Source organism: Podarcis cretensis (genome assembly GCF_951804945.1).
Source record: "Podarcis cretensis genome assembly, chromosome: 16".
Taxonomy (NCBI): Eukaryota; Metazoa; Chordata; class Lepidosauria; order Squamata; family Lacertidae; genus Podarcis; species Podarcis cretensis.
Window position 1 is genome coordinate 11,925,350 of NC_137186.1, and position 23,288 is coordinate 11,948,637.

At 49.1% G+C, this 23,288-nt stretch overlaps 1 protein-coding gene across 1 annotated transcript; it reads right to left on the reverse strand.

Annotated features, from left to right (window-relative positions):
- Positions 1-934: 934 nt before the first annotated feature.
- Positions 935-21,839, reverse strand: LOC307205676 (palmitoyltransferase ZDHHC3-like). The gene is made up of 9 exons (XM_079958375.1): positions 21,649-21,839; positions 19,750-19,838; positions 14,881-14,963; positions 13,186-13,298; positions 12,163-12,224; positions 10,215-10,335; positions 8,769-8,841; positions 6,848-6,977; positions 935-6,475 (listed from the first exon to the last, which is right to left on the reverse strand). The coding sequence occupies exons 1-9, from the start codon at positions 21,819-21,821 to the stop codon at positions 6,384-6,386; spliced, it is 936 nt and encodes a 311-aa protein (XP_079814501.1). The 5' UTR covers positions 21,822-21,839; the 3' UTR covers positions 935-6,383.
- Between the last annotated feature and the right edge of the window lie 1,449 nt (positions 21,840-23,288).

Consider the following 23,288-nt stretch of genomic DNA (forward strand, 5'->3'; position numbering starts at 1 on the left):
AGCAGAAGAATCCAACTAGATCAGGCCAGTGGCTCGTCTAGTCCAGCATCCTGTTCTCTCAGCAGACAAACCAGATGCTGGTGGGATACCCACAAGCAGGACCCAAGCACAACAGCAGCTCTCTCCCCATTTGTGATTCCTGGCAACTGATACTCAAGAGGCATATTGTCTCCAACGGTAGTGGCTGAATACAGCCACAGTGGTTGGGAGCCATCAACAGCCTGATTCTGCAAGACAGTGTCCAATCCTCTTTTTAAAGCCATCCAAGTTGGTGGCCATCACTTCTTAAGGGAGCAAATTGCAAAGTTGCATTACGTGTTGTGTAAAGAAATGCTTTCGTCTGTCCTGAATTTCCCAACGTTCACAAGTTGGCCATTCCCGTCACCTCCTAATGGCAAATTCCTCTTCCTTTAAGGCGTAGCCTCCCAATGCCTGCATGGCAGCTGTTTTTGTTACTCTGCTACTTGGACCTACACACAGAGCAAAAAATTGGGTTCCAGGCTTTAAAATAAAAAAGGAAGGAGTCCCCAAAGGTGAGGTCCAGAAGAAGGATCATCGCTACATCTCCTCCTCCATGTTTTCCTGCTGCCTCTTCAAATCTTCTTTCCAGACGTTCACCTCCTCCGTCGCTTTTCTCTGACTCACCCAGGCGCTGAAAGGTTCCTGGGCCCATCTCCAACTCCCCAAATCTCCCAAGGCCACGGAGCTGCCGGCTCGGATTCCAGAGCCCGTACAGAGGCTGCAATTTCCACTCCTGGTCTTAGAAAGGGGGGTGGGGAATCTGGGTGTGTGGGACGGGGAGGAACGCAGAAACGGTTAGCCTCTCCGACTGAGATTTTAAAATTAAGATCGGATGAGGGCCAGGGGAACTGATTGTGCCTGCTGTGGGGGAACGACCGAGCCACAAATAAAGAAGAAGCACCTTCAAACAGAATTCAGTGAGAAGGGGAGGAGGAAATGTTTTTATATATAAAAAAATCCTTGCAGTAAATACAAAGAGCAAATACATACAGAGATGACCCGTTATGTTATAATACTGCTAGGCTGCAACAGGGTCAGGCTTCATAGCAGCACCCCCTGAGGGCCCCCAACCCCAAAACACACATTTTTGGAGTGTGGCAATGGCCCCTGTCTGTGGCCAACCCCCCCTCCCCTCAAGCACAAATTTCTGTGCATCAGCCCTTAAATGACTGCATACTCAACAGGCAGCTGGACTCTAGCTAGCTAACACTGCACTGGAGGTGTTATGGTCCCTCCAGTTGTCAAGTTAGACCTGCGACGGCTCATTCACACATGCCAGTGAGTGCTGGGGCACTATGGCTGCTGAGCGTGCATGGATGAGCGAGTCTGTGGCGTCAGCGACTAGGGCAAGGTCGGCCCACCTCCCCTTTCCTACAGAGAGACCATTGTTGTTGCAGCTCCACCAATCTGCTGCTGCATTATTATGTTTAAAGGCATGTTTGCATCCCCACTGCCACAGCAAAATAAGAAGAGACAGGCCACTGGATCAAATCAAAGGTCTCCTTGCCAGCAGCCTGCTCTTACAGTGGCCAGCCAGACACCTTGAGGGGAAGCCTGCAAACAGGACCTGAGTGCAATGTTCACATTCACAACTGAGAGAGCTAAGATGACTTCTTAAGAAAGCTAACTGCTCCTCTATAGACGGGGCGGCAGGGATTTCAGGAACAGGGCACCGAGCGTGAACGCACACGCTGCTCCTGGGACTCTGTTTTTGACATCAAGACTGAGCACACAGCACCCCTCCCCCCAACCCACTCCTAGTCTCCCCTTCTTTCTTTGTTTCAGCAGCTTAATTTGAGAAGGGAGAAGAGACTTCTCGATTGTTGTCATTGTTAAACAGTCAGGAATCTGAAGCCCTTGCCAAATCAAAGTCATCCAGAGAGCTACCCGCTGATCCCAGTCTATTTTCTGCCTGTCTCCCAGTTGTGCTTGGCCTCCATATAAGATGCCGTTCAAGCTGTGCGTAGTTAAGAGACCGGGGCCACGAGAGCTGTGTTAAGATTCCAACACCACTGCAAGACACAAGCAAAGGATTCTATATCCTGAAGATGCATGCTCTTTTAGGAAAAACAACAACACGTTTCTAGACAGCAGGGGGAGGACAGGGAGGGCTTTGCCTGCCAAAGTCTCACACCTGTCATCTATCAGAAGTTCAGGGTGTTGGGTGGCTGGTTGAAGACTAGGCCCAGCAGGGGGGAAAAAGGGATGCAAAAGCCTAGATCTTATACAGGCAACTGGAGGCAGCTTTTCCTCTGTGCCACCCAGCAGAAGAGAGCTCAGCGATGAGAGTCTGGAGTTTTGAACTAACCAAACAGAAGTTCCCAAACTGTGGGACTGGAATGAAATGATGTAACTGGAATGAAATGACCTACAATAATTTAGACTCCTAGAATCTTAAGAGTTGGAAGGGACCTTGAGGGTTATCTAGCCCAACCCCCTGCAAATGCAGGAATGTTTGGAACGGCAATATATCTTTTTCGGAGGGAGTCATTGCACAGGTTTTGTTCTGGGCAGTGGGTGGTGGAGAGACTGGAAGAGTAAAGCTGCAAAACACAAATCGCAATACTAGGGCAGATGACCAAAAGTGGGGCAGGCAGCAAAGGCATGCAAAGGGGGCAGAAGAGCAGCAGCAGTGATCTCCTGGCAGCGGCACCGTCCTTGCTGGGATGGTGGCAAAGCCCGCTGCTGCCCTGCCAGTGTGCAGTAGTGCCACCACAACGCTGCCTCCTGTGCCCCCGCTAAGAACAGACTGACTAAATTTTACTCAAGACAGACCCACTGAAATTAATAGATCTAAGTCAGTTGTGTTCATTAATTCCAATGAGACTATTCTGAGAGTAGGGTTAGCAGAGTCTTAACTTTGGGAGCCCGATAACCGTGCAAAGAAATGAGGAGACTCTCCTTCAGAGCACTGGCTTCCCGAGTGAGAGATATTTTCTTTCTCTCTTTCTTTTAAGTCAGAAATTTGGCTATTCTCTGCAGCAATGTGGACCGGAACCTTGCTTTTAAAAAAAAAGGAGCAGCAAAATGTGCTCCAGTTGCCGGATTCCTTGCTCCTTGGCACCCTCTCGAGCGTGAAGATGTCAAGACCGATCGTCTGTGGGGTTTGCAAAACAAGCTGCTCATCTTTGAGATGGGCGGGCATCACATTTGGTTCGAAGGGAACAAGTGGCATCCTGTTATTAAACGAAGCATCAGTGCAAACACATCCTGAGAAAATAAATAAAGCGGCAGAACACTTAAGACTTAATCCACAGCCAGAGCTGCTTTGTCCGCAGGGCACCAGGGGGCAATCAATCGCTCACCCTCCAGTTCCTGACACTTGCATCTGGGGCTGTCTAGACTTTCATTAGAGGGTAGGAAATTATCCCAATTAAATCCCAGAGACATTCTTCCCCTCCTCACCACACACACACACCCCAATCGTGCCGCAGTTAGGTTCGCAGCTCAAAACTTGTTTGCCAAGTCTGAGCGAAAACCACCCTGCTTTTTTAAAAAGTTGGATGGATAGCAGGGTCAGGCATCAGGGAGATAGTGGTAGAAAAAAGCCTCATTCTAGCACAGACCAGAGCACAGGGATTTAACACAGCATGTAGAAAGGAGTGTGGGAATGAGAATGTTGCAGTATAGGGATGTGGCTGGACTACTACCCCCATTATTCCTTGACCACGAATCATGCTGGTTGGAGTGGATAGGATATGGAAACCAGCAACATCTGGGGGAGGGTGTCTCACACTGACTCCCCAGGTTGTAGCAGTCTGCTGAAAGTAAGGCTGCAACCTGATTTATTTATTTTTTAAAACCAATTACGGTACGCTGTATGAGCCTGGCTAGATTTAGTTTGCCATGTAAACTTGCACATGGGTAAAAACACTTCTGAAACAGAAGGCATACATTCAGTCAATGTACACGCACAGGGCATTGTGTTAGAAGAGGCTTTCCTCTCTGCTTTTGGTTGCAGTGCTGCTGCTTAGTTGCTTTACCCGTTTAGCATACTTAAAAATATATTCTATTATAACATGATATATTTCTAGCCGCCTTGAGAAGTAGAATCGAAGCCTGGGCTATAAGGTGACATAATAAATAGATAAGTACCACCCAACCCAAGGGCAGCAGTGTAGGATTAGCAAGTCGGGGGTGTGGGGGGAACACATGACACAATGGGTATCAAATGCGACACACTTCTTGTGCTTTGAAAGGCAGTGGAGGCTGCTCCATTCAGGGGAATGGGGCACTGCCCCACAACCCTTAGTCCGCTCTCAGCCATCCCCAGCCTGCTTGCCTTCTTACTTACAGCCAGTCCAAGGGGGGGCCCTGCCTGTCACCCTCCTCCTCCTCAGTCTCGGGAGAAGGATGGGGACAAAACTAGACTCCATTGGCTCCGCCACTCATTGCTTGCAGCTCTGCCTGTCATTGCCTCTGGCTCCGCCTCCTGCAGGGCTCCCAGATTCTGCCCTACAAACTCTAATGGATACCAGCCACCATTTTAAGATGAGTTTCAGGGAGTAATTATTTCAGAGGGGGCTGCCACCCTCTGCTGAAGTACTAGGGGCAGGAGAATCTGCCCCCTACTAAAAAGGGCTTCTCTGGTGCTCCCCCCGCAAGAAAAATAGGTGTCAGAACTCACCATGAAGTTGCTACATTAAGTCGCCAGGTGACTCAGGGCAGCCTTGAATAGACAGATGCCTGTTTGACAGCAGCAGTGTTCACCAGCCATGGAGGTGATAAAAACTACGGCAAGCTGTTTGGTTTGGGGGTCGCCCCTGGTTCTGGTACAGGTCAAATAAATGTGCCCCGCCCCCCGCCCCATTCTTTTAGATTCAGGCAGATGGCTAGGGCAGCTTGGAATGGCCCTTGTGCAAACACGCCCATGTGCAACAGTAGAGACCTAGCTGGAAAGCTTAAAGCCCACTGCCGCTATACGGGAATTGGATTGAAGAAATGGAAATACTAATTTGCCCTACCCCATAGCTTGACCAACTGTGGCTAGATCTAAAAAAAAGGAGACTCACACACTGCCCGGCTTCGCTTTGGACTTGAAATGTTCATTTTGGGCCTCTCGGAAGTACGTAAAGGCAAGAAGAAGGTGGGAGGGTGCTGGCCTGCAATGTCACCCACCTGAGAGGTGCTGGAACCGCGCTCCGGTGTGCTCTGGCTGAAAAAAAGCCCTGGGCCTCCCTTTTCTCCAGTTATTGAGCAGCTCAAATGATGCTGGAAACCCAGCCTCTTAATTTCAAGGCCTCCGGGGAACTTTGGGGTGGGGGCCAATCCAGCAAAGGAAACAAGGAATCCCCCCAGCGATTAGACACAAAAATGACAGAAACCTCCTGAACACCTCCCCAAGCGGAGGATGCAGCAAGTCCCTGCGCACCACAAAGCATGATGTTCCGACTCTTATGTTTCAAGAAAACTCAAGGAACTGCTGGGAATGTGCTGAAAGGCAACATACACACAACGCTCACAGCAAACCAGAAGGATAAGCAGAAATCCTGGATGAGGCTGGTGTAGCGTGGGGAAGCTCTTCACACCCACCTGAGCTATCCGTGGTCAAATCCACTGGAGGGCAGCCAGCCCCCGCCCTCTGAAAAAGGAAACCCCAAGGGGATGCTAATACAAGGTACTCCCTCCTCTGGGACAGCTGTTCACCATCAGCCTCCGACATGCTTTCAGTCCGCAGCAGAGCATCAGAGGCTGAAGCAAGTTGAAAGTGGAAGCATGTACCAAACACTGCCACCCTCGGGGCTGAAATCAGGTGAGCAAAAGCAAGGCTGGGGTCCCTAGTGGGCAGAGGTCACAGCTCTCCAGAATCACAGCTCTCCAGGAGGCTAATGCCCGCATTATTATTATTATTATTATTATTATTATTATTATTAGATAGGCCAGAGCTTGATCTCTTTGGGCAGCCTGGTAAAGGACGCAGGGCTTAAATACGGCCTTCACAGGCAAGGTGAGGCAGGCAGGAAGGAAGGAAGGAAGGAAGGGGCTCAAATTCACATGCTTCACACCAGGGCCCAAGGCGCATTAAGGGCCGCTTCTGAGAGTGATCTCTGCTGTGTGCAGCACCCCAATTCTGAGTGTTACACAGGTTGAGCCAAGAGTTCGAAATACGAGGACCTCCTGCTGAGCTCCACTTCAAGGGAGAGCGTGCTCTGTTCCCATTGGGATGAAGAGCATCAACACTTATAGTACACACACAAACACACACACACACTCCCCTCCCGAGGAAACCGTTTCCCCACCAGGGGGAAAACGTTAGGAAACTGCAGCCACCATTGCCTCCACAGAAGGTGGCCAATGAAACTGAACGGAACCTCTGCCTCCACCAATAGAAAGAGAGCACGAAGAGAGAGCAGTCCAGGAAGTCACACGTCGTAGTTGGGCAAGTAGCTGTAGGAGGGCCCGCTGGCTGATGGAGAGCTGCAGTTGCACGGGAAGAACCAGCAGATGACGAGACCTAGGTGGTGAGAGAGGGAAGGAGGGTGGATGCACACAGCTCATCATGGATGCTTGCCTCTAATGCTGGGATGGGGAATCCAGCGCCCTCTGGCTGGGGATGGACTCCCGGCCCGCATCAGCCCCAACCAATATGGTCGATGGCACAGAACGATGGGAGCTGGAGTTCAGCATCTTCCAGATACAGGTGTGTTTGGTCCCCCAGATGTTGCTGATTTACAGCTCCCAGCCTCGCTGGCCATGCCGGCTGAGGATGATGAGACTTGTAGCACAGCAACATCTGGAGGTTCTCTCTGCCTAATCTAGAGGGTTCCCGGCACTGCTTTAACAGACCAGCAAGAACATACGCCAGTCATCACCACCCCAGACCTACCTCGGCCAAAGACTTCCCGCAGGAGGGCAATCTTGGGCTTCCGCGTATGCGAGACTTCCCGCCGTGCCTCTTTCAGGAGCCGGTTGCGCAGTTGCTCAATTGGGGTCTCGTCCGTGATAATGGAGACCAGCTGGGAGAAGTGATGCACATTAGGCAGTTAGGGGTGGGCAGGATATGTTTTGAGACACACACACACAAGCACTTGTGTCTGTCTTTTGATCCATGCGATACTAACATTCCCTTTCTCCTAATAGCACCACCACCAGTGCATCTTTTTGGGAGGAAGGTTATCCTTGGCACCTCAGGTGGTGCTGGGCAAAATCTGAAAGCTTGCCCACCTGTCCCCCCTAGTACCTGAACAACACCCTGTGATAGCAGTGATGCTTCATTGGTCTATTTGTATGGCGCTCTCCTACAGTTAAACCTCGTTCAAGGTGGCTTACAACTAGGGCCGGATGAGATATCAATAAATCGTCCAAAACCAGTTTGAAGTCCATATCGTGATAATGGTTTCATAATTTTTTTAAATTAAAAACAAACATTATTATTTACAATGCATGTACAACCACACAATTACACCAACTCAAATACCGACAATACAAAAATACAAACATAAATGCCACACCTATGTGACTCTCATAATTTTTGACCTGGCAATATATCGCAAATCCTGATTTGTGTGTGGGTGCTATGAAAAAATCACGATGCAGGAAAAATTGTGAAGCCAGCCAGTGCCTCTACATAGCTCCATCCTAATTTCAGACATTGTGATGTATCAATATATTGTGATGTTTAGCTGGTGATATATCACAATGCTGAAATCCAGATATCGCTCAGCCCTACTTGCAACCTCAAAAAACGTACATAATTCACTCTAACAGTTACCAAAACGTAACAAAATTTAGCCACAAACAATAAAGCAATGGAAACATCTCAATAAATATGCAAGCCTGATGTGCATGATTCACAGTAAGATCTAACAAGACCTTGGGAAACCACTGCTGTTCACAGCAGAGAGGACCCAACCTGCAAAAAGCTGCACCCTATACTCAGTGGGGCTCATAGCTCAATGGTACAGCACACTGCTTGGCATGCAGAAGTCGCCCCCACCCTCCCCAGTTCCAACGTACAGCAACAACCCCTGCCAAGACCGTAGAGAGCCACTGCCAATTAAAAGAGGCCACCCTGGGCTGCGCAGTCCACTGATTGGACACTTTACAAGGTAGCTCCATGCAGCTGTTGATATTTGATAGTGTCTGTGCCACGGACACGGTTTCTCTTCTAGTCCTCTGCAGGAAAACCAGCACCAGCAACTGGAAGAAGGCTGGGGAAAAGGACTTGCCACTGTTGCCCTCCCCAGCATCTCCCTTTTGCTGCCATTAAATCTTCTCCAGAGGAGAGATGAGGGAGCCAGCTGTACGCCTAGTGAGAAGACCCCTCCCTCTCTGAACTGTGTCTTAGTCAGGCTGCTGAGGTTCTTTGGAGTGGAATCAGCCCAGCGCCAGCAGCTGGAACTTAATTGCTTGTAAAATAAAATATTAAAAAATTGCTCTGTGCTGGCATATTCAAGTCTAGATTATTTCTAGTACTGAATCCATTCCAATGTTGTTAAATTGCTGCTTTCTTTAAACTTGCTTCAATTTATGGATGCATTTTGACAACAGCTTTCTTTCCCACCCTACAAAATTTTGTGTTTTGCTAATAAGTGTTGTAGCCACACTGGGCCCAGCTCAGTGTGGAAAGGAGACATATAAATAAACTATTTTAAAAATCTATTGATTTGGAACAATTTGTAAAAAAATAATTGGTTAGGGGGCATTGCTGTTGTTTTTAATAAATGGCTGACAAACTAAAAAGGTTGCCAAACAATTAAAAAACCAAGCCCCCCCCCCCCCGCCCCGCTGCAAGCCTTAAAACCTACCTGGTCATAAAATATGACTGTGACAAAGAGGCCAAAGAGGATGGATTCTACCAGCAAGATGATGCGGTGAGCGCTGGAAGGAGGAAAGGGGAAAGTACAGTCAGTCTGTTAACTAGGAACACTACTACTCCAACTTGTGTTTCCGGAGGGGCAGCAGAGCGCACGGGACTATTTTTTAAAATAGGGCTGAGCTGTGCTTCACATGTGTACCAGGCACCTCCAAACAGCTATTCCCCTCACAGAGCTACAATTCCTAGAGTTCCACGGGAAGAGGGATTACTTGTTAATCCACTCGGGGAACTGTAGCTCTGTGAGGGGGTGGAGAGGTGCCTCCAAACAGATAACAAATGAGTTCCCAGGATTCTTTGGGGGGAAGTGTGACTATTTAAAGTGGTATGATACTGCTCTAAATGCAGAGTGCAGATGGGGCCTACATTAAAGGTAAAGGTAAAGGTATCCCTGCCTGTATGGGCCAGTCGTGTCCGACTCCAGGGTCGTGCGCCCATCTCACTTAAGAGGCCGAGGGCCAGCGCTGTCCGGAGACACTTCCGGGTCACGTGGCCAGCATGACAAGCTGCATCTGGCGAGCCAGCACCAGCGCAGCACACGGAAACGCCGTTTACCTTCCCGCTATAAAGCGGTACCTATTTATCTACTTGCACTTAAGTGTGCTTTCGAACTGCTAGGTGGGCAGGAGCTGGGACCGAAAGACGGGAGCTCACCCTGCCACGGGGATTCGAACCGTCGACCATGCGATCGGCAAGCCCTAGGCGCTAAGGTTTTACCCACAGCGCCACCCGCGTCCCTTGGGGCCTACATTAGGCATGCCTAATTAACTGGAGAACTCGAACGTGGTACAACCCATTCTTTCCATTTCTTCTCCACATGAAATTTTTCTAACGTTGATGCCTTCGCTGCTTAAATTGCTTCGAGGTCACGTTCGCAGGAAGCGATTCAGAAGTGAAACGGAATAAATAAATAGCCCGTGGCAGCAGGGGAATGCGGCCCTCGACGGGAGGGGGGGAGCCTTCCCCCACCCCCACGATTGTGGACAGAGAGACCCTAAGCAGGAGGAAGCAGGCGAGGAGGCTGCGGGGGTTGGACAAAGGGACAACGCCCTACCCTCGGCTGCTCCCATTTTCCAAAGAGAGAGGGGGAGAGGGAGGGAGGGAGGGTGTGCTGCTCATTTATAGAAAAGCCAGCATGGAGCTTCCTCCCCTCCCCTTGGCATTCAGCCAAAGCTCTGGAGCTCCAGCTGTTCTTGGCAAGAACTGTGTGACATGGCAATTTCTTTTCTTTTCTTCGTCTTTCTTATTAGTTTTTTTGTTTTTGCAAAAGGCCAAACTGAGGCATCTACAGGGTCTCTAGAACTCTCCCTGCCCCAGCAACCGGGGGGGGGGGGGCGGAATTCTTAGCTTGGTGGCAGGAGGAGGAAGTGGGACTCACATCTGGATGCGATTGTTGGAAACGCCTCCTTCGGCTCCTTCGGCCTTCCCGGCTGAGCTCTTGTCCGTGGGCCAAAGCCAGGTGGTCAAGAGCAGCCCCATGGCGTAAAGGCTGGCCAAGCCTGTGGCCGGGAGAACCAGATCAGCGAAGGCCAAGAGTGAGATGAAACACGAAAAGAAAAAAGGGTTACCAACGCAGGCATTGTGCATTTCATCATTCCCTCGGGGATACATGTCATAAATCCCCAAGTTTGGTCAGGACAGAGCTGAAGCTTGAAAGGGTTTTTTGGGTGGGGAGGCAGGCTTTCTGCTCAACTTCCAGATGCCTTAGAACAGTGTTTCCCAACCTTGGGCCTCCAGCTGTTTTTGAACTACAATTCCCACCATCCCTGACCACTGGTCTTGCTAGCTAGGGATGATGGGAGTTGTAGTCCAAAAACAGCTGTGGAGGCCCAAGGTTGGGAAACACTGCCTTAGAAGACCAACTTTTGAAAAACTTCTAGCTTGCAAGAACAGGAGATAAAGGAGACAGTGAATAGGAATGAGGGGTTAATCCAAATCCTTTACAGCAGGGGTGGGGAGCGGGGGTTCATTTTATTTTGGTCTGGAGTCACATTCTCCTGGGAGCAATCTGTCAGGGGCTGCATTCTGGTGGTGGGTGGGACCACTCCAACTTAATACAGTGGTACCTCTGGATGTGAACAGGATCCGTTCCGGAGCCCCGTTCGCATCCTGAAGCGAACGCAACCCGCGTCTGCACATGCTGCGATTCGCCGCTTCCGCATGCAATGGCATTTTGAGTGTCTGCACATGCGGCGAAACCTGGAAGTAACGCTCTCCATTACTTCTGGGTCGCCGCGGAGCGCAACCCAAAAATATTCATCCCAAAGCTACTTCAACCCGAGGTATGACTCTAACATTTTTATTCTTTCTATGCTGCCCATCTGACTGGGTTGCCCCAGCCACTCTGGGTGGCTCCCAACAAAATATTAAAAACGCAATGAAACATCAAAAGTTAAAAATGTCCTCTCCCTCTGACTCCTCTGTCTCCTTCTCCTGACACCCATCTCCCTGCCCTCTCTTGACACCATGCTCTTCCTCCCCAGCCAGACTTCTACCAGGGAGGAACAGGCTGCTATTGCCAGAGGTCCGAACTGATCCTTTGAAGAGGGCTTTTGACATCAGGCCATGGGTCAAGGTTGCTCTGGTCCAAGGTTGCTTACCCCTGCTCTACAAAAAATGTCAAGTTTCGATAAGTCAAGAGAGGAAAGTGTTATTTTGTCTTGGAAGGGAGCTCTAGACCTAGATGGGGAGGTCAGGCATTAGCAGGGGTCAGCCTGGCAAAGGAGCAAAGGGGTAGGAAGGCAGAACCAGCAGAGTGGCTGAAGGCAGCAATGAACCTAGATGACCCTTCCAACTCTTCTATGATTAAGTGATTCTATGAACCACTCGGTTGGTGGGAGGTGAGTTGGGAGCAATGAAGGACATTAAAAGTTATGCAGGTAAACAAGCAAACAAGGACTCTCAACCCTCAAAGAGACAAAGAAACTTGTCAGACGCTGAGAACAACTCCAAGTTTTACAGAGAGGAGGAAGAGGAAGACTGTGTGCCTTGGAGAAGAGCAGCCCCTAGTGGGGAAATACAGGGATCGCTGCTTTGATTTCAGAGATTAACCAGAGGGGACATCTAATAAACTGGGCTGGATCAACTTCAGTCAGCGCAATCCCTCAGTCCACAGTGCTCTTCGGACAGGAACGAGGGCAACTCAACCAACAAATGCAACCTTAAACCCTCATTTTTTTGCCCTAGGTAGGCAAAGAAGGGGCCCATGAGGCAGTGGGGCATTAAGCAGAGAGGTAAATTGCTACCCACAATGCCCTGGGACCCACCCCACCCTCCACAGTAGCTCCTCCCCCAAACCACGGCCCGGTGGCATGTTCCTGACATACCTGTATAGAAGAGAAACTGGATGAAGTATTTCTGGTTCAGTTCCCCCACGCAGTTGTTGATCCTACCAAGAGAGCGTTTGTGTGTGTTAGAAAGAAAACTGGACAACTAGGAATGAGATGAAGCTGTCAAGTCTGGCTTCTCTCGAGTTTCTCCAATCTTCAGTTCAGCTCTCTACATTTCCACATAAGTTTGCAATTAAAAAAAAAAAATTCTCATGGAAATTCATCAGCGTTTTTCTGTGAATTTCTCCTACTATACACATTTGTATATGCAATTTCCCCCTAATAGTCATTTCTGCAAAGCAATATTGACTAATATAATGTGTTCTGTATGTAATTTTCACTAACACGTGGATTTGCATGCACGCATTAGTACATTCATTTTTGCACACACTACCCGGGTGAAAGAACTTTAAATGCCTGCTGGGCACTTTTCCATTCCGTTCAGTTTAGGTGGACAATTGAGCATCCATCTTTCCACAACAGCCAGCAGATTTCTGATTTTAACTTTTTATATGGAGTTTATTGTATGGTTTCATGGACAATTGTCATAAACCACTCTAGTACTGTTGCTTTTATTGAATAGTGGTAGATAAATATATTTCTAACAAATAGGTAATTAACCTGCATGCAAAATTTGGAGAAGTGTAGATTTCTTTTTTAATGGTTTTTTTTTAAAAAATATCTAGTGTGAATTTCAAAGGATGGTTGTGTTTTGGTTCACAAATCATTTCAGAAAATGGGAATTGGGGAGATTCGCCTTCATATGCAAACTGAACCATATTCCTCCCCACCACCACCACCCCAGGGACAGCAGCTCACATTAAAATTAAAAAGGGTGGTTCTTCTGGTTCCCAAAGATGAGATGGTGTTTGGGAGGCTGATGCTGTCTCACTGGGTCCCTCATACCACTGACTGAGATGGGAAGCCCTCTTCTCTGGGGAGGAAGCAAGGGGAGCGAAAGGCACCATCGAACCCTGACACAGACAGATCAAGGCAGGCCCTCCATGGCAGGATCCTCACCAAGGGCAGTGGTGGTCCATGCGGCGTACACAGCGGTGGCAGACGCGGCAGTGGTGTGCCCGGGGCGGCCGGTATGTCTCACAGCGGTTACATACTGTCCAGTCCTCATTGTTCTAGGGAGGCAAAGAAGAAGATGGTAGAGGAACCAAAAGGTGTTTGTCACCTGCTCTGCTTCTGTTTCTGATTCTGGTGGTGCTTGAGCTTGCTTTCACCTCCTCCCTCCCTCCCATTCCATTTTTCCTTGCCTGACATATCCTCTTTGAACAGAAGCCCATGGGCAGAAGCCACCTTCATGGTGATTTTTGTAAGCCGCTCAGAGAGCCTTTTGGGTTAAAGTGCAGGGTGCAAATGCAAGAAACCATCAAATGGAATTAACACTGCCTCCCTCAGATTACAGTTCATCTGCACACAAGGGGTCTAAGTTCTGAGAGGTTAAACCTTTGTCTGGACTGGACTGCTGCAGACTGAACGTCATAAGAACCTATGAAGAGCCCTGCTGAATCAGGCTCAGATCCCATCTAGCCTAAAATCCTGTTCCCTCTCAGGGCTGACTCCAGGGCTGGTTCCATCGGTGGGCTCTGACAGCCTTCCCCTGCCATGAAAGCACTGCTCCGAGAAGCACCAGGAGGATGGATTCAGCCACCCTTTTAATTTCACACCATGCCCCCGAGCTAAAGCTGCACCTGGGGCATTGTGGGAAATTTAAAAGGTCAGCAAGCCACAGCCTCCCTGCACTGTTTGCAATTGTCTATAGAAAGCAATCCTGCGAGTTGTATATATAAAGCATAAACACGGGAGCTGCGTATATAAAGCAAGACTGTGGGATGCAGGGGTGATCTGACTCAGAGTCCCAGAAACTCTGCTCCGTTGGAGACCACAAGAGGAGAAGCAGCTGGAATCTATTGCTGTTGCTCTTTGGTGCCATTCTACTGAAAATGTTGTTTCAGTAATTTTATATTTGTTGTTGATGTTGTTTTTCCACTGTAAACTGCTCCGTATATTACAGGAGACCTTGCCCTGGGTCTGTGAGCCACCATTTTGTGATTCCCACAATGCCCTTGGGGGCGTCGCCATTTTGAATTTCCAACAAATAATCCTGGCAGCTGTGGTTTGCTAAGGATGCTGTGAGTTGTTACAAGGCCCCTATCCCCCTCGCAGAGCTACCCTTCCTGGAGTGGCTTAACAGTCAATCCCTCTTCCCAAGGAACTCTAGGAATTGTAACTCTGTGGGCTGAATAGAAGCCTCCTAAGGACTTTCAGTTCCCTTAACAATCTACAATCCCCAGGATTCTTTGAGGGAAGCCGTGATAGTTTAGAGTGGTAGGATTTGAGCACAGTGCTGATGGGGCCTCAGTCTGCATGCCTTGCATTTACAGCAGGCAAGGCACTTACCTCTCCGGCAGCTTGTCAGAATGCAAGGTAGCTGCAGAGAATTAAAGTAACTAGCTGCAGCTAGTTGGTGGTGAGCTTGACGGATCACTGGGCTAAGGCAGGTGTGAGGAGCGTGCAGCTGGAACACAGCATTGCTGTTCCATAACTCCTGCCATTCCTGACCCTGGTCATGCTGGTCGAGGCTGGTGGGAGTTGGGAATCCAGCCCCTATCTGGAGGGCCACAGGTTCCCCACCCCTAGGCTACGGGCAAGGCAGCTTCACATTCCCCTCTCCTCAGGTACAGACTCCTTGCAACAACTCACCCGACTGTTCTTGTGCGATCCACCACTGCCGCTACTCCGCAAGTCAGAGAAGTCAATGGCTGTATCTGGGAGCGGGACCATGCCTGAAAGAGAGCCACAGGCAAGGCTGGGTGTGAGCATGTCAAATCTAATTGATTTTTTGATTTTTTTTTATGGTGGGGAGCTGTTTCATAAAGGACAAGGCTATTGGTGGCTACCAGACTTGATGGCTATGTTCTCCCATCACTGTCAGAGACAGTAAAGGCGGCGTCAGCGTCCCCCACACTTATGCAGGGGTTACGTTCCAGACCCCCGCACACGTAAGTGACATCATGTAAAGTGGGGGGGGGGCGCCCTCTAAACACCTTTTAAATGCCCTTTCTGCTGCTTTCTCTTCAATCCAGACCAAGAATACTGTGTCCAAAAATATCCACAAGAAGAACTGAAGTTCTGGGGTTGGCAGGAGGCCGCACAGGAAAGCTGCTGCGGCTGCTGTGCTGCCCCACACACCGGCTGGTAGGGAGTTGTGACTGTTAAAGTGGTATAAGAGTGGTTTAAGTACAAGGTGTGAATATGGCCTCAGGCTAACATTGTTGCTATGAGGATACAAGGTGTGGGGGACCAAATGTGCCACCCTGAACTCCTTGGGTAAAAGAACAGATTAAAAAGTAATGAAAGAATGTTTTTCAAAAAAGGCTCAGAACAGACAGGCAGACAGGAGACAGCCTGATGAAGAAATTAAGAAATTAACTTCACACCCATTTACTTACGCTCTTCCTCCAACCTCCCCCTGTTATCTACCATTCCTTTCCTCTTTGTACAGTGGGTGTAAATACATGCATGCACTAATTGCATTTACCCACCAATAGGCCTCAAGGGGATCCCACTGAGTTGTGCTGCAGGGCTGGGAGGCCTGCAGTCTTCTATGTGTTGCTGGACTCCAGTTCCCATCATGTTGGCTGGGGCTGATGGGAACTGGAGTCCAGGTTCCCAGCCCTGGCGTACTAATTACTTCCAGCATGGCGTTTTTTTCTGCAGAGAAAACAGTTAACTTTCTCATTTCAGTTTTTGCGGTTCTTATCTCAGCAACAAAAAGCTGTTTAAAATGTCCAAAAAAATGCTTTTCGTGTGTGTGCTTCTCCACTGCCAGTTGACCAAGCCTGCATCAATCATTGGCTCCTTTTTTATCCCTTTAATAGCTGCCATATTTAGGAATGGAACCTCCAGGTTTACCTCTGAGCATCTGATGCTTGGGACAAACAGGCAAAGGTGGCTTTTACCCCTCATGCCCTGCTTATGAGTTTTCCTGGAGTAAATGATTGCTCACTACTGGAGTGATGGACTAGATAGATCTTAGTTTTGACCCAGCAAGGAAATTCTTTTATTTTTAAGCAAACAAATCACAGAAAAATCTGAATGTGCGTGGAAGGATCAAGAGAACAGAGCTGTTCTTCTTCTCCCTCCCACCCTGCAAAAGTATATCATGAACTAAATAAACTCCAAGAAACGGGAACAGAATGAACTTCTAACAATGATGCAGGCACATTACTCAATCGAGATGTTCCAGCTCTCAGTGACGCCAACAAAGGCACATTTGCTCAATAAATATTTTGATTTTGCATTTGGAGAGACAGAGAGAGAAAAGATGAAATGTGCAGAGCAGGCTGATTAATTTCAAATATGCCACTTCAGCTTTCTGTCCCAAATGCCACTGGCAAAAGATGATCAAGGACTTCGCTTTTGCTGATCCCATAATAAACACTCGCAAAGATCCACAGGCCCAAGGGCCCTCTTCCAGGGTAAGATGACACCTCCAAGGAAGCCAAGGCAACGACCTTCAGCAGGATCCGGGCAAGCAGTTGCGGAAAAACAACACCCGGCAAAGAAAAGCTGGGCAGCTCCAGTTTCTGCAGCTGCTTTGCTTGGATATGCTGAAAAGGCAGCATCACAGATTGGGGGGGGGGGGTGGCAGCCTGGCAATAGGTGTGGCCTAAAGTGTGCCCCACTGAGGATTAGAATACAGCTCCTAACACAGAGAACGACCCAGGAATCTCCACTTTCATGGTTTCAAAAAGAATGACTCTAAAGCCCTTCTGTTTGCAAGGGTGGGGGACACCAAGCAGTTGTTTATTATTCTGCAAAAGGTACTGAAATAGGAAGGAGGGGCTGGGGAAGAAGGCACCTAATGGCGAATGGGACGCCTTGTTGAATCAGACACGGGTCCGTCTAGTCCAGCATTCTCTCTTTCACAGAGGCAGCCAACTCGTAAATAGCACAATAAAAAGTGCTCCATCTAGTCCAGTACCCTGTTTCCACAGTGGCCAACCAGATGCCACTGGGAAGCCTGTAGCAGGACCTGAGCACAAAGACCCCCTCCTCTCCTGGGGCTTCCAGCAACTGGTATTCGGAAGAGGAAGCCCATCCCTTGCTTTGTTCCCAGTATCAGATCAGAGGTGCTGCTGGTGTCACCATTGCAGCTGACATCTGAGGCCAGGAGAGCACACAGTTCCCATCACTGCACTTGCCCTGCAGCCTTTATCAGTGTCCTCTGCCACCAGGAAGCTGCCCAGCTGTTTAGGTGAAGAGATGTTCCCTCCATCCTGCCCCCAAAGACCTAAATGTAAGGTTCTACATTCTCATTCAGGGGTGCCAGTCTGTTGCGCTTTGCCTGCCTGGGTACTCAGCACAGCAGCAACACAGGCTGGAGGGCCAGGGTGGGGTTGCAGTCATAAAATTCTGAAACCTGGGAAGTGATGCTGGGCTGCAGAGACAGAACAAAGATCTCCTGAAGCCCAACAACCTCCTTGTCTGAGCTGATATGGTCCTTAACCATAAAGACAGTAATTCTGGGGAGTCTCGATGTCAATGCCACATCCGCCTTATCTGGTCCAGCTCAGGAATTCATGGCTGCCATGGCAACCACGGGATGTCTCAAAACATTACGCAGCCAGTGTATGTTGCAAATCGTACTCTCGATCTGGTCTTTGCTAGAGTGTGGGGGGGGGGGAGTGTCCAGGCTGACATGGACACATCAGTCTCTAGTGAGATTTGGATTGACTGTGACTGACATTCCCTCATTAGGAAGGTCTGCCTGCCCCAGATACTTATGGAATCCAAGGGATTCCTGAAGGCTCAGGGGGATTTTCCAGACATGGCTGGCGCTTTGATCGAGGACCTGGTCCTGTTATGGAATTGCAGAACGGCAAAGGCAAACAAGCACAGTGACTCCTGAGCCACGGGACATTCCTGCACTGCTGAGAAGTTGCCCGTTTATGAAATGCCTTCCCAAGGAAAGTATGTCATGTAGACACTGCATTCTTTTCAGACCAGGCTTTCCATTTGCACAGGTATTTTAAATGATTTTGTTCTTAGCTAGTTGGGTGATTTTATTCCTCTTAATCTTATTGCATTATTGGCTGCTTTCATTTTCTTTTTTTATTTGCATACTGCTCCAAAATCCAGTTTTGGATAAAAGGCAGCTTATTTTTTTAATAAAATAAAATAAATCTCTTTCCTCCCTGTATTATTTGTCTGAAGCTGAAAGTGCACATATACTTGTGAGGGAATTCCTATTAGCCATAGTGGGGCATTATTTCCAAGCACACAGGATTGTACTTCAAATCATTTTTGAAATGCCATTTAAGCTTGTGGCCAATATTAACCCATTTTGGGACAGCGAGTCCCCGTGTACTGGTTAGAGAAAGTGTGCACAGCGGAGGCCGGTCCATCCAGGGCAGTTGGGACGAGGCTGGGCAGTGGGGGGGGGGGGAGGCTGGAATGCCCAGACAACAAGACCCTCTTCTCAGGCCTTGCTGATGTGGTCCAAAGCAAAGCAAAACATTTGGCCCCAGCTTGACTGCAGGAGTTGCCAGAAGGAGGCATACAAGGTGCCATTCAACAGTATTAGGATCTCCACTCTGGATTTGTGTAGCTTTACTCCTCAGCCTTTCTTGGGCTCCATGAGCACTGCAGATGGTGACAGCAGCCACGAAATTAAAAGACGCCTGCTTCTTGGGAGAAAAGCAATGACAAACCTAGACAGCATCCTAAAAAGCAGAGACATCACCTTGCCAACAAAGGTCCAAATAGTTAAAGCTATGGTTTTCCCAGTAGTGATGTATGGAAGTTAGAGCTGGACCATAAAGAAGGCTGATCGCCGAAGAATTGATGCTTTTGAATTATGGTGTTGGAGGAGACTCTTGAGTGTCCCATGGACTGCAAGAGGATCAAACCCATCCATTCTGAAGGAAATCAGCCCTGAGTGCTCACTGGAAGGACAGATTGCGAAGCTGAGACTCCAATACTTTGTCCACCTCATGAGAAGAGAAGACTCCCTGGAAAAGACCCTGATGTTGGGAAAGATGGAGGGCACAAGGAGAAGGGGACAACAGAGGACGAGATGGTTGGAAAATGTTCTCGAAGCTACCAGCATGAGTTTGACCAAACTGAGGGAGGCAGTGGAAGACAGGAGTGCCTGGTGTGCTCTGGTCCATGGGGTCATGAAGTGTCGGACATGACTAAACGACTAAACAACAACTCCTCAGCCTTTTCCTTTCGTATAGATGGTTCCACAAGGCAGCAGGTATGGATTGATCCTCAAGGCCCCACCAGCCTCAGCTTGTCCTCGTCCAGCTCCCACCGACCTGCCTACTTGCAGTCCAATGCGGCCAGTCAGCCCTCTCCTCCTTAGTCTCAATGTTGCCCTTCAAGAACTCAGGAAGGAGGAGAATGGGAGAAAACTAGAATCAACTGGCTCTGCCTGTCGCTGGCTCTAGCTCTGGCTGTTGTAGGACCCTCTGCCTTTTGTCCTACTAACCTCCACTGAGAGAGAGCAAAACATGGAAGCTGATGACACAGACAGAGCCCAGGTAAGGGGTGAAGGTGTCTTACCTGGGTCGGCAAAGACAGCCCGCGTGTGACAGGCCAAGAGCATCACGACAATGAAGTTGAACGCCACGGCATGGAACGGACACCACAGGCTGTGACAAATGGAAGCAGTGAGGTCATCAGCATCTCGCAAACTTTCTTTCTTTTTCTCCCCCCCCCCTTCCCCTTTCCCAACAGCTTTTCCAGGAGGCTAACTCAGTGAAATACGAGAGCCCATTCTATCCCTGCGTCATCATAATCATCCCCAAAAACTCGTTATTATCCGGTTGCAAACAATGCATTCTGACAGCCAAGCAGGGATCATCTTACTAATGCAGCAAGTCTTGAATTACTCTGTGCATGAAAGGGAACATATTCACATTTTATTACGGCTGGGACCCAAAAGGCCCCCATGATTGGACATACTCAGTGGAGGTTTTTTATGTTGTTCTGTTGTGTTTTTGATACTTCCCACTTTCAAAGGGTGGCACTGGGGGTGTAAAGGGGAAGGAAAACACTGTTGTAGAATCCCAAAGTCAAATGTTACTACTGATCCTGGCCTATAAATAACTGACTCTGCATGGTTTCTTGGAAGTAAAAGCCCATGTTTTTCAATCTTTACTCCTTAGTGTGTGTGTTTAGGATCACAGCAGAATTTAGCTAAACTGCGGGAGATAAAAAAGGTGGGCACCAGGTAAGAAAAAAGGCATGCTCAGGACCTGTAAGAAAATCCATGTACCCAAACATAGCAGACACGCTGAACTGGACCAGGTGTATGTCTCTAGCCCAACATCCATTTACCAGCCAGGCAAATACTTCATGAAGGACCACCACCAAGGTTTGAAGGATACAGCCTTTTCTCTGTTGTAATCTCCCAGTGACAAGTATTCAGTGGTAGACTTCCTCAAACATACAGGTTCTGCATAACCATTATTATGTCTATTTAACTAACAGAAATTAAAGGACTCCTCCTCCATGACTGTGCCCTGTGCTGGTGCCCTGAAAATACATGCATCTATTAAGCAACAACAAAAAAATAAGGCTGCAGTCTTCTACCTACTTATCCAGGAGCAAGTCCCACAAGGGCAGGGCTGCCTTATAATAAGGGATAATTCATTATTTGTACCCCACCCATCTGGCTGGGTTTCCCCAGCCACTCTGGGTGGCTTCCAACAAAAATTAAAAATACATTAAAATGTCACACATTAAAAACTTCCCTGGACAAGGCTGCCTTCAGATGTCTTCTAAATGTCAGGTAGTTGTTTATCTCTTTGACATCTGATGGGAGGGCATTCCAAAGGGTAAGGAATCCAGAATCCACTAATAGACAATACTTATATTAGAATCAACCAAAATGTCACAAAAGAGTGAGCAAGGTTTTAGCCCACCAGATTTCTTCATCAGGCCAGTTGTTGCACAAAGCAGAACTTGGGGAAGTGGGGGGGGGGAGGCAATTAGGTTGGATGTTGGCTCCATGAGTATCCAGCCTCATTTTTGTAGTTATTCACTACCCCATTCCTGGAATTACCGAAACCGATGCAGAGCTCTGGAGAAGCTGAAGGTTTGCTCACTGGCATTTTGTGTCGGCTGGGTTGATCCTAAGCAAAATACTGGTGAAGGGCAGGAAACACGTCCAATGACAGCAGCAGCAACATTATGGCTCGAGGTAGATTCCGAAACTTCCCCCTTTTTTCTGAGAAAGCACCTCTGAGCATGTGCAGAGTACAGAACCTGCCACCTCCTCCTGCCCCTGAGCTACGGCCCTTCTCCGGCTTCGCTTCTTTCCTTTTCCCCAACACCGTGGGGCAAGGAAACCGCTGACGGGGGAAGGAGCAAAACCGAGCCATCCCAAGGGCACCGTGCCCCTGAGCATGTGCAGAGCGAAGGGGTGGGGACCTTCCCTGCGGGGCTGGCGCGCCCTACCTGCCCCGGAAGCCCGGCTGGAGCAGGACATGCTCCAGGATGACGTAGTCGGCGTAGCCCACACTGAGGTACGTAAGCAGCAGGCAGAGGACCCCGCACGGGTCCGCCCGACACCGCCCCTTCCCGCAGCACCAGCACCGACACCGACCCCCGGCCGCCACCGCCGCACCCATGGCAACCCCCGGCAGGCACTTCCGGCGCCGCCTCCTCCCCGCCCGCCGGCCAATCGCAGATCGGGAGAGGGGAGGGGCCGCGGAAGCGAGGGCGCCGCCGGGGCAGCGTCTCCCTCGCGCTCCTGTTGCCATGGAGACGCGGCCTGGCAGAGGCAGCAGCCGCCCTCTCCAACCTTTTCTTGTGTGCCGGGGGGGGGGCGGCGGCTCCGCCCGCACCTCAGTTTGGGGACGGGCGCGCGGCGTGCGGAGGGGCACCAAAGGCCGAGCAGGCCTTTGAGGTCCAAAAATCTGGGAAATGAAATCAACAACAAGAAGCAGAGGCTGGATGGCCACCTGTCATGGATGCTTCAGCTGAGATTCCTGCCTTGCAGGGGGTTGGACTAGATGACCCTCGGGGTCCCTTCCGGGGTACAAGTCCCCCTCGGGGTACAAGTCTCTAAGAAGAAGAAAAAACAATGGTGTTGGAGGGTATGGAGTTATGTGACCCCGGAGCCAAGGGGATAAGTAACTATGCAAGCTTTAGGAGACATCTGAAGGAATAATAATAATAATAATAATAAATTTTATTTATATCCCGCCCTCCCCAGCCGAAGCCGGGCTCAGGGCGGCTAACAACACTAAAACAGTACAACATTATAAAACATTATAAAAATGAATTAAAATCAAAATTGATGGCAACCATAAACTAAAGTTTTGTAAAGATTGCCAGAGGAGGGGGTCAGGCTGCGCCCTGACCAAAGGCCAGGTGGAACAGCTCTGTCTTGCAGGCCCTGCGGAAAGATGTCAAGTCCTGCAGGGCCCTTGTCTTCCCTGTACAGGGAAGTTGTTTGATGTTTAATGTTTTATTATGTTTTTATATATGTGGGAAGCCACCCAGAATGGCTGGGGCAACCCAGTCAGATGGGTGGGGTATAAATAATAAAAGGATGATGATGGTATAGGACGTTCCCATTTTCAACAGAGAATTGTTGGAGGGTGTGCAGTGTGCCATGGCGTCCAGATTGTGGCTGGTGTCACCTGGTGTTCTTTTCACCCCATGTATTGCAGAGGCCTCCATTGTATAGCGTTTTTTGCAGCTTGTAGGAATTTCTGATTTTCAGTTTCCCTCGGAGGTTTCCCAAGGGCTTGTCATGTGAATGTCTCTTAGAGAGGTTCCTTTTGCATTTAAGCATTTTTGTACACAATGCTTGGCTTGAGAACTGCATTGCAAACTTCAGAGAAGTGCCAATTTTGGAGGATGACCATTTTACAGTGCTCATACAGTGTTGGAAAGCATTAGTTAGGCTAGCCTTTAAAATCAAACCAAAACAAAACTCCCTGCATCCCAAATGCGGTCATATCTACACAGTTTAAACCACATGCTTCTCCCCCCTTCCCCCCAAGGATCCTGGGAACTGTAGCCTATCCTCTCTCACAAACTACTGTAGCCAAGATTCTATGGGAGGAGCCACAATTACTTAAAGTGGT

What these genes read in the sequence shown, in the direction of transcription:
- LOC307205676 (XM_079958375.1), bottom strand. Translation starts at nt 21,821, where the DNA reads ATGGGTGCGGCGGTGGCGGCCGGGGGTCGGTGTCGGTGCTGGTGCTGC. An exon ending in GATCGCACAAGAACAGTCGG is followed by an intron (nt 13,299 to 14,880) that starts GTGAGTTGTTGC and finishes TTGCCTCCCTAG; the next exon opens with AACAATGAGGACTGGACAGT. An exon ending in TCCAACAATCGCATCCAGAT is followed by an intron (nt 8,842 to 10,214) that starts GTGAGTCCCACT and finishes TCCTCCTTCCAG; the next exon opens with CGCTCACCGCATCATCTTGC.